The sequence below is a fragment of the Mesoplodon mirus genome (genome assembly GCF_964341445.2).
Source record: "Mesoplodon mirus genome assembly, chromosome: 11".
NCBI classification, from domain to species: domain Eukaryota; kingdom Metazoa; phylum Chordata; class Mammalia; order Artiodactyla; family Ziphiidae; genus Mesoplodon; species Mesoplodon mirus.
This window is the reverse complement of record NC_138987.1, coordinates 58765780-58776695: the sequence shown is the minus strand read 5'-3', so window position 1 is coordinate 58776695 and position 10916 is coordinate 58765780. Positions and strand designations below refer to the sequence as shown.

Sequence of the window (10916 nt, the reverse complement as noted above, 5' to 3'; positions counted from 1 at the left end):
GGGCCTAGGGGTGGTAACTGGCAAGGAACAATGGAGGCTAGGGCCTCCCTTTGGCGGGGGGTTAATCCAAAGAGGCTAGGCTCAGGCTTGGATGAGTTGACCCAATGACCTCCTGCCCTTACCCTCACTCCTGCCTGCCTTCAATGTTCTCAGAACCAGAAGATCTAGCTTCTGCCCCACAAAGTGAGGCAGGCCTAGGTGCCACTTCCCAACAGTGAAACTCAGGCATTGGGAGGAAGATTGGCGAGCCCCAAGCCTGTGCCAAGCTCTCCCCACCCCCACCCCCCTCCAGGCCTTGCTCTGGAACCTACCTCAGTGACCCTAAAAGCCTGGGCAGCAGAAGCCTCCACCTCAGAGCACACTCCCCCTCCTGGCTTTCACAACACACGTACACACTACACTCCTGATCTCGAGGTGGGTGACTGGGGAAGCAAAGCATCTCTGTGGTCAGCTCGGGTGTGTGTGTGGCTTGTGTGCCTCCAGCCATGTCACTGTGATCATTTGTGTGTGAGTTTGTCTCTGTTCATTCATGACGGCGGCTGTGCCCATGTGCATAGCACTGTGCGTGTGTGGACGTGCACACGTATCATCCTGTTTGTCCATGAGCGCGTATGTCAGTGTGCTCCGGTCTCTCTGTGTGAGTGTCGTCCCCAATCCCCCATCCCCCCCCTGGATCTCTAATTAGTGGTTTGGGGTTTGTTCCTTTTCCCTCCTGTTCCTTCCCTCAGCGGCAGCAGCGGCGGCAGCAGGAGCAGCGGCAGCAGCGGCAGCAGCAGCAGCCCCGCCACCCGCCGACCAGCGGCCAGGACTCTGGAGTCAGAGTAGGATTCTAGGATCAGAGCCTGAGTGGGAACAGGAGTGGAGCTGGCCTAGCAGAGGAGTGAAGCCCTCCCAGGACCCTCAGGCGACCCCTTGCCAGCACTCCCAGTGCCAGACCTCCAGGGAGGAGAGACCCAGGACACCCAGCCCCAGATACCCCAGGTACAGGACACTGGGGAGCTGTGTCTGGGAGGGGTTCCCACAGATGCTGATGGGCTCGCTGGGGGCAGGGTGTGGGACACCTGGGCCCGCCGTCCCTCCGCTTTGCCCTCAGCGCCCCCCAGCACACTCTGACAACTTGCCCCGTCCCTACCGGCTCCTGCTTGCAGCCCTTCTCTGGGAGCCCCGTTTCTCCTCTCCCGCCCAGATCCCTTCTTTGGGGAGCTCAGCAACTGGAGCAGGAAATGTGGACCCTCTGCCTCCCTCTCTCGCCCTGCTCATTGGATCCGGAGCCTTCTCCGCTGGGAAAGCTGTAATTAGAGGGTGGATCCCTGCAGACAGAGAGCAGCCCCCCCCAGCCCCTACCCCCCAGTCCCTTCTAACTTTAGATCTCTTCTCTCCCATTCTCCCATTCTCCCTCCCTCTCCCTCTCCCTCTGTCTCCGGCTCAGCTCTCTCCATCTGCCTGGCTCCTTGGGACCCGTTCCCCAGCCTCAGGATGGCGTCCTCCCTGCTTGAGGTAACTGCCCCCTCCGTCCCCCAGGACACCAGCCATGATCTTAATGGGCCTAATCCCTGTCCACTTCCCACCTCCCAACTCACACAGACAGTTGCTGTGGTGCTTGTCACTTCCAGGGGTCAGAGGAGGGGGGAGCAGGGGGCAGGAGAAGGGAGGAGAGAGCAGGGCCAGGGGTCAGAGAACAGTCACAGGAGGATGAGAGGGGATTAGCTTAGAAGAAGGCATGGACCCCTAAGGTCAGCCAAGCACACCAACTCTGAGGAGTGGAAAAGGGATGGAGAAAGGAGGGGGGTGGTGAGGAGAGAGGAGTGGGAGAGAGATAAGCTGGTAGCAGACAGGGGAGAGAAAGAAGGCCAGAGGACGAGTGAGCACAGAGTAGCAGTGAGTACACGGTTCCTTGGGGGTCCTGGCTCTCGGGACTCAGCCTAGGCAGTGTCCTCTCTGGTTTGTAGGTGGGGAGGGGGTTGGGCTTCTGGGCTCGAAGGAGAGGAGGTGGGCAATGAGAGAAGGGAGAGGGCAGTCCCTGCATGTGGGGGGCTGACCAGAGGAACTGGGCCCAGGCCTGAGACGCAACCAAGGAGGAGGGCCAGGGTCTGAGGCCGCCTGCCCGGCTCACAAATATTTAGCTTTCAGCCAAAGACAAACTCAGCTCTATTTTGGGAGTGGGAGGCTCCAGGGCGGACTGAGCCACTTCCCCTCCAGGCTGGGACCCCAGCATCCCTTGCCTCTGGCACTGGGGATGGAGGGAACTAGGGTACCATGGGGGTCAGGGGTTGGGGGCTTGAGAAATGCCGGGGGCTTCTGGGGAACTCATGGCCCATAGCTGGAAAGGGGGACTCAGGGTCACTCAGAGCTTGTTTGAATGTCCTGAGTTCTCCTAGCTTCTGGGTCTCTGACTCTGTGTCTCTATCACCACCTCTGCTTTCTGGGTCCCTCTGCAGGAATTTGGGACCATAGAGCCCTCCCCAAAGATCAACTCCCAGCAGTAGCCTTGACCTTCTGTATTCTTGGGCCCCTCTGAAGGCCCCATGTCTGCTCCCGGTTCACTAGCTCAGGTCCAAGGGGTGATGGGCCAGACAGGAAGCCGACTCATGCAGCCTGCAGGAGAGGTGTGTGTGAGATAGACTGGGAGTCTTTTAACACCTGTGTTCACCAGCCTGCATGTAAGTGTCAGAATGTAAAGCAGCACACCCGCACGCGTGGCTGGCTTTGTGAGAGCACAGGGGTGTGTGTGTGTATAAGCTGGGGCACCTGAGTGTCTGTTAGTCCAAGTGGGGAATGGTGTGTGTAAGTCTGATGGATAGCGAGTTTGTGACTGGGTTTGAGGGAATGGCATGCAAGGCAATGGGGTGGACACCATAACCCAGTCAGGGGGCCTCAGGTACTGCTCTCTACCCCCTGCTGCAAGGAGACAGATTGTTCACCCCCAGGACACTCTCAGTTGAACCATATCATTGAAACACTGGGGTTGGTCTTGAGGAAGCTGGAGGACTAAGGTGCATGGAAATCCTGGGTCCATCCAAGGCAGGGGCAGTGTCAGTGGGCGTGGGCTTCATGTCAGAGTTGCCAGCGTGGCACTGGTGCCTGCAGGAGCGGCTGGGCCAAAGGCCTGTTGGAAAGACATGGGATTGGGGTAGCACTTGGCAAGAAGAGTGTGTCATGGAAACTGGGCTTTTGTGTCCCTCACTTCCCGTGAGCTGGAGATGCCCCCAACACCAAGGCTTCTAGCCTCTGTCTCTTTCACCTATTCTGGGGGGCGCCTGGGCCCTCAACCTTCTTCTCCCGCCCCTATCCGGAAGTCCTCTTTGGCAGTGGGAAGAACTTGGGGTTTCAGAGAGGGGAGCTTGATGGAAGGCTCACCTGGGCTGAGTGAGATGCAGAGGAACAGGGTGGAGGGAGAAACGGGGGTGGGGGCTAGGTGGGGATGGACGCTTGGAAGGTTGGAAAACTAAACAACTTGGGTGGAGGCGGAGAGTGGAGAAGTGGAGACTGCGACCTTGGATGCCTACAACCTATGGCCAGTCAACGCTCAGATGTCCAGTGAACATTCCCGTGGGAGGTCAGCGGAGAGAGGGGGCTCTCCTCCCTGTGTGAGTGAGAGAGCTGGGACAGCTCCTTATCTTGTCCCTTCTCTACAGACTCTCCTTTCAGTACTTGAAGGCTGTTTTGTTGTGGTTGTCATTGTTTTCAATGGATGGTGGGTGGAAGTGAGAGGAAAAGCAACTGATAGGTGGGCTCCTGGACTCCTGGTGTGAGGTCGTGGACAAGTATTTAGAATCTTTAACCAGGACCCTCTCCTCAGTTCTCAGAAGAGCCCAAGCAGCAAGAGAAGGAAACCGAGGCTGTGGTGAAACTTAGCCAGGTGCCCAGCTCTTGGCCTCCAGGAGCTCCAGAACCGTCTGAGTGGTCTGGTGCCTTGCTCCCCTTTCCCTGCCCTCAGGGGCCCTGTGGGCCTCCGCTCCCCAGTCCTGGGGTCTCCTGTTGGCCTGGGGCTGCTGGCCTTCTTTCACCCCTCCTTCCCTCCCCACGGCTGGGTGGGGTCCCTGGGCTTGGCTGAGGCCCCTGTGGCCACAGTGTGAGGGCCGGGCCGGGGGGATGGCGTCGGCGTTTTTAAAAATAAACCGACCGCAGGGAAACCAACGGAGCCGGGCTGGGCAGGCAGAGGGGGAGGGGGTGGTCAGGGGGAGAAGGAGGGAGGAGTGGCCTGGTCTGGGGGTTTTCTGGGGCCCAGCACCGTGGGGATTTTCTCTTAGGTAGGAAATCTGCCTTCCTCCTCCCCCTCCCCCTTTTCTTTTTTCACCCTCCTTTCTTTTCCTCTGTTTTCCTGTGCCTTCCTTGCCCAGTCTCTTTCCATCACCTCTCTGTCTTTGTTTATTTTGCTTTCTTCTCTCTCCGTCCTTTTTGTCATTTTTTTTGCTTTCTTCTCTTTTGGGTCCCTGCCCATTTCTGCCCCTGAGGGCCAGCTGCCCCTCTGTTTTCACTTTCCCCCCCGGGGGCTTTTACATCAGCTCTTCACCCTGCAGGGTCCTCTGCTCTGGTGTCTCTGTGTCTCTGCCTCTCTCCTTTGAACTCCACATTCTTACCTCTCCTTTCTGCTAGGCTTTGCCTCCTGCCCCATCAGCTACCCTGCCTTACCTACCCTCTGCTTGGGAGATGAGAGGCTCCAGGGAAATCCTGGCTGGGCAGGATGCAGAGCTTTTGCCAGATTTGAGGACGCTTTCAGTGGCTCAAATTTGGGAGTCCATGGGGTCAACAGGACCTCAGAGAGAGGTAACTGGACAGGGGGAGCAGCGGGTTTGCATTTGCGGAACAGTGCAAGACTGGCGACTACACACACTCCTCACTGCAACCTTTAGACCCCAGATCTACCTCTAGGATCGGTGTCACGGGCACATACAGCACATACCACGTGCTAGGAGCTAGCAGGCAGGTCTGGGAACCCTGGATTCTTGGGTTCTTGTTCAGTTTTTGAGGGCTCCAGTCAAGGAAATGTATGGGGTCAGCTTTTGAGGGCATCTTTTTTTTTGGTGGGATTCTCAGTAATGGATGCCTATCTATGCCAGCCTGGGATTCAGAAGGGCATCCATCACCCAGGAGGGCATCCCACGTCTGACTCAGGGAGGGGTACCATGAGCTCCTGAGAGATGGTGATCTCAGAGTGGTTTGGCCTGGTAGCAGCAGCACGATGGGCACGAAGGGCATTGTGTGTGTTTCTAAAAGACTCCCACGCCCCGTATCTACATGCATCTTCCCTCACTCCCTGCGCTGGAGGGGTGAAGAGAGACGAGCTCTGTGGCCTCTGTGTGTTAGGGTACACTGAGGTGTGGGGGTGTGTGGCTGTGAGCCAGTATCTTAGCCACCCCAGTTCCCTGCCCTGCAGAGGCGTGAGGACTTCAGCTCTCCCAGCCCTCCCAAAGGGGTACCAGCTGGCTCCACAAAGCAGGAGGTGCCCAATGCCCGCTTGAAAGACATTCTTGCCTCAGCCACAGTCCTGGCTTGGCGGCAGCCCTGTTCCCTCTCAATGTCCCAGTGTCTCTGCCCTCGCTTCCTCTTGCTCCCCAGCCCCAGGGTCCCTGCCAAGAGAAAGAGATTCCTTACCAAGGACATGAGGACGCTGCTTCGGGGAGACCAGGCCACTGCCTTAGTCAGGAGATGAAGCAGAGACAGGAAGTGAATAAGGGGTCAAGCTGGGAAAATCTGGAACGCGAGGAGCTACAGTCCCTTACGACTTCACCTTCTTCCCAGGCTGCCCTTTCAGCCTCATCTTTCCTCTCCAAGTCCCCGACCACGGCCTCTGCTCCCAACCCATTTCCAGGGGTCAGGATCCCTAATTCTCACCACACCCAAGTGCTGCCTCTATCCCCAGCTCTTCTCACGGCTATTTAAGAAGTGTCTCCCGGGCTTCCCTGGTGGCGCAGTGGTTGAGAGTCCGCCTGCCGATGCAGGGGACACGGGTTCGTGCCCCGATCCCGGAGGATCCCACATGCCGCGGAGCGGCTGGGCCCGCGAGCCATGGCCGCGGAGCCTGTGTGTCCGGAGCCTGTGCTCCGCAACGGGAGAGGCCACAGCAGTGAGAGGCCCGCGTACAGCAAAAAAAAAAAAAAAAAAAAAGAAGTGTCTCCCATTCCTCAGAGGCCCTTGCACACACCCCCAGCACCACAGGGAGCTCTGCTTCCTGCCTGCTGGGTTGGGTGTTAGGCTGCTGTCCTGGTCCTTTGCTCTTTTTCCAGACTCCATCTGAGCTCTGCCCTGGGTCCCAGTCCTCAGTGCCGCCCCCACCACCTCTGATCCCTCATCCTCTTCAACTCTTCCTCAACCCCTTTCTTCTGTTGTCCAAGTCTCTGGGGTGCACAGTCCTTCTGCGCGTGTCCTCCTCTGCCCCTAAACAGTGTTTCCCTCTCTCCACAGGAGGAAGCTCACTATGGCTCCAGTCCCCTGGCCATGCTGACAGCGGCGTGCAGCAAATTTGGTGGCTCCAGCCCTCTGCGGGACTCAGCGACACTGGGCAAAGCAGGCACAAAGAAGCCATACTCTCTGGGCAGTGACCTTTCGGCCCCCAAAACCATGGGCGATGCCTACCCAGCTCCCTTTTCAAGCACCAATGGGCTCCTCTCACCTGCAGGCAGTCCTCCAGCACCCACCTCGGGCTATGCCAATGACTACCCTCCCTTTTCCCACTCATTCCCTGGGCCCACGGGCACCCAGGACCCTGGGCTACTAGTGCCCAAGGGGCACAGCTCTTCTGACTGCCTGCCCAGTGTCTACACCTCTCTGGACATGGCACACCCCTATGGCTCCTGGTACAAGGCAGGCATCCACGCAGGCATCTCACCAGGCCCTGGCAATGCTCCTACTCCTTGGTGGGACATGCACCCTGGGGGCAACTGGCTAGGTGGCGGGCAGGGCCAGGGTGATGGGTTGCAAGGGACACTACCCACAGGCCCTGCTCAGCCTCCACTGAACCCCCAGCTGCCCACCTACCCGTCCGACTTTGCCCCCCTTAATCCTGCCCCCTACCCAGCTCCCCACCTCCTGCAGCCAGGACCCCAGCATGTCTTGCCCCAAGATGTCTATAAACCCAAGGCGGTGGGCAACAGCGGGCAGCTGGAGGGGAGTGGTGGAGCCAAACCCCCTCGTGGTGCAGGCACAGGGGGCAGTGCTGGCTACGGGGGCAGCGGAGCAGGGCGCTCCTCCTGCGACTGCCCCAACTGCCAGGAGCTAGAGCGCCTGGGCGCCGCAGCGGCCGGGCTGCGCAAGAAGCCGATCCACAGCTGCCACATTCCGGGCTGCGGCAAAGTGTATGGCAAGGCCTCCCATCTGAAGGCCCACTTGCGCTGGCACACGGGCGAGAGGCCCTTCGTCTGCAACTGGCTCTTCTGCGGCAAGCGGTTCACCCGTTCGGACGAGCTGGAGCGCCACGTGCGCACTCACACCCGGGAGAAGAAGTTCACCTGCCTGCTCTGCTCCAAGCGCTTTACCCGAAGCGACCACCTGAGCAAACACCAACGCACCCACGGCGAGCCAGGCCCAGGACCCCCACCCAGTGGCCCCAAGGAGCTGGGGGAGGGCCGCAGCGCCGGGGAAGAAGAGGCCACTCAGACGCCCCGACCTCCAGCCTCACCGGCACCTGCAGAAAAAGTCCCTGAAGGCAGCCCAGAGCAGAGCAACCTGCTGGAGATCTGAGCCGAGTGGAGGTTTCCAGCCCCTGGGCTGCCTTGCCAGTCTCTCCTGGCTCTGTGGACCACTGCTTGCCCCTCACTCCCTTTGCCCCATGCATGCTGCCCTTTGGGACTCGCTCCATCTCTCCCCCCATCATTCTGGGCCTGGGTATCTCCTTGCATGCCTCCTCATCTCACTTCCTCCCCCTTGCCATGGGCCCCTTCGGCAAATTCTCATCTTAGGCCCTCACCTCTTGCCTGATTTCTGCTCTCGGGCTTCTGAAGCTCTTTCCTCGCCACTGCTCAGTTTCTCTCTCCTCTGTTCTTACCACACCAACTCACTTTCTCTCCATTTGGGCTCCCAACACTTTATTTCTCCATCTCACTGACTCCTTGACATGCATCTTTTCTGCTTCCCAAGCTTATTTACCACTATCCCTTAGCTTCCAGGCTCCAGTCTCCTCAGTGGACTTTGTAGTCCATTGCCTTCCATGCTCCAGAGCATTCTTCCTTTTTACAAACACAATGATGATGATGATGATGATGATGATAATTTATTGCCCCCTGGTGGCCTCTTCATTAGGGACCAGAGTTGAGGGATTGGGGTAAGTGACCTGGCAGGGAGCAGGGTACCAAGAGGGGGGCAGACCAGTGGGGATCTGATCCCAAAGATGGGGTGACCCCAGGGTCAGGGAGGCTGCCCCCAGGCCTGTATATTTAACCCCTATGTTCCAAGAGAAATGAATAGTAATAATAATAATTCTATTTATCTAAGTTATGATGACAGGTCAGGTAGAGTGAGCTGGGGAGGGAAGCGGGTCCATTTCTGCTACGGAAATTTTAGCCAAATGCATCTCTGTCTAGAAAAAGTGATAGTGAGATCTTGTAAATAGAATTTCTATCATCAGGGTCTCAGTTAATGGTGTTTCTCGTAATGGAATCTCTGCTAATAGGGTTGATTAGCTAGATCTCTGTTAAAAGAGTTAATGGGGTATCTCACAATTAGGGGATCCCTAATATTTCCAGCCCCGGCCAGAAGCTGTGAAACCTCAAGTCCTATGGAGGGGAGGACTGGAATGTACCCCAGCTCCCTTGACCCCAGAGCAGGTTCTTCCACTGCCCCTCCCCTGACACCATGACCCCATCAGGCTAATCCCTTGTTGCCATGGTAACAGAGAGCTTGCAGCTGCCATCTTAGACATGCTCTTTGGGGAAGCCCACCTAACCGGAGGAGGACACTTGTTTGGAGGTGTCTCTCTAGAAGAATAGGTGGGGAAGGCTTTCTCTGGGATCAGATCAAGAAAATCAAGTATTTATTGAGTGCCTACTCTGTGCAAGGCACTGTGCTAGGCTGGTGCCTAGAAGCCATGAGAAAGAAGAATTTATAGAGCTAGGAGGACAGAGGTCCCCAAGCTGACTTGGGGATGCGTCCACAGGCCCCCAACCTGGGACTTCCGATGCTCCCAGCTCCACCTCCAGTGACTTTTAAAGCCGCTTCGTGCCTTTGAATGCCTTTCCTGTGACTTTGGATCCTCCTTTTCTATCTCTTGCTCCCTCAAGGCCCCAAGTTAAAGGTTTAAAGCCGCCGGAGCTTGGGGAGAGGGTAATATTGTGGAAGGGAAGGGATCATGCCCTCATGGAGTCTTTTTTTTTTTTAATTTAATAAATAAAAGTTCGATTTAAAATTTTGTCCTGGTGAGAAAAGAGGAAGAGGAGGGGAGAAGAGTGAGCCACAGGATTTCTCTTTGGCAAACTGGGGAGTCCCCGCGGGCATTGTCGTGCCTGTTTGCACGTTACGCCCGGGGTAGAATACTTCGGCGGCCCGGCCCTGCGGCGGAGGTCAGTTTTTGACCGCCCAGAGCTCTCTGCGGAGTTGGGAAGGCGGAGAGGTTTTCTTCACTCGGCTCTTTCTCGGGCTCGGCACCAGCGGACACGGCCTGGACAGCACGGCCCCGCGGTCGCCGTGCGGACTACGGCGCGGCCCGGGCCGGGAGAGGTGCGGCTACCGCGGGTGGACCCGCCTGGCACGTAACCCGCCCCCGGCCCCGGGCCTGCAATCAGTCGTGCCCGCCACGGACTCAGAGGAGGAACAAAAGCCACTCTGTCGCGGCCAGACCCCAGCCACAATAGGGCTTTGTGCGGCCTCCGCCCCCTACGGCTCCCCCGCCGGGCGGAGGGGCGCACGAGCCGCTCCCCCAGCCTGGGCCCGACTGCGGGCGGCGCCCCCGTCCGCCGGTGCCCCTTGCGGACTCGGGAGAGGCGCTCCGCGCTAGAGCGGGGGAGGGGTCAGCGGGTCCCAGTCGGTGCTCGGGCTGCCGGTCCCCTCCCCACCCCGCCCCCGTCCAGGTGCGAAATCTCCTGCCCTCGGGCGGGGCTCCGGGCTTCAAAGGCGCTTTGAAGAAGGATCCCAGTTCCGAGGACCCTCCGGCCGGCCGGGGGCCGCGGCGGAAGAGCGGCTGAGAGGGGCGGGGGACGCCTGGGCGCGGGGCCGCGAGAGTGGGCGGCCCGAAGTGGACCCCCGGGCTCGGCGCCCACCCCGAGGGGCCGGCTCCTCGGGACCCCCCAGGGCCTGGCCCTCTCGCCTCCCGGTCTCCGCCTGTCCGGTGCCAGCTCCCGCCCGCCGCAGCCTCGCAATCCTCCCCTCCCCGGTCCCTCGGCCCCTTTCATCTTCCTTAGACTCCGCTTGGGGTTTTGCTGGTTTCTGGGAGATAAAAACCGCCTCAAATAGCGGCGGCGCGCTGCCAGGACAAACAGGGCCGGGCGGGCCATGTGCGCCTGGTTACCGGCCCCGGGCCGGGGCGCCGGGCTTCGGCGCGCCCAGGAAGGGGCGGCGGGCCGAGGTCCAGGCACCCAGGCTCCCGCGATGCCTCCCGCCTCCCAAAGTGGGGGGCCTATTTTAGAAGTTTCGGGCAGTGGCCAGGACGCTGCCTCGGTTTCCCGCCCAGGTCGTAGGGAGGGGCCCCGGTGGAGACTGCCCGCCGAGCGCTCTGAGCCCCTGGGGCGGTGGGTCACAGTCACTGTGTCGCCAGGGCCGCCGCGCCCCCTGGTGAAGTTAGTGGGGAGTGCGCTAGGCCTGGACTTCAGCCTCCCAAGAATCTGCAAACTGTGAAAAACCATTCAGCAAACCTTAAATAAGCTGTATGGGGGAGGCGGTTGTGGAGTATGAAGACACAGAGCACTGTTCCTTCTCTCCAGGTCACATTACAGGGTAAGAGGCAGGCACCTAACTGATAATTATAACACAGTCTGTTGGTGAAAATC

At 59.0% G+C, this 10916-nt stretch overlaps 1 protein-coding gene across 1 annotated transcript; it reads left to right on the top strand.

The window, feature by feature from the left end:
• Positions 1 to 942: 942 nt before the first annotated feature.
• SP7 (Sp7 transcription factor) lies at positions 943 to 9185 on the top strand. The gene is made up of 2 exons (XM_082635999.1): positions 943 to 981; positions 6406 to 9185. Exon 2 carries the CDS (start codon positions 6439 to 6441, stop codon positions 7678 to 7680), a length of 1242 nt encoding a protein of 413 aa, XP_082492125.1. The 5' UTR covers positions 943 to 981; positions 6406 to 6438; the 3' UTR covers positions 7681 to 9185.
• Positions 9186 to 10916: the final 1731 nt, after the last annotated feature.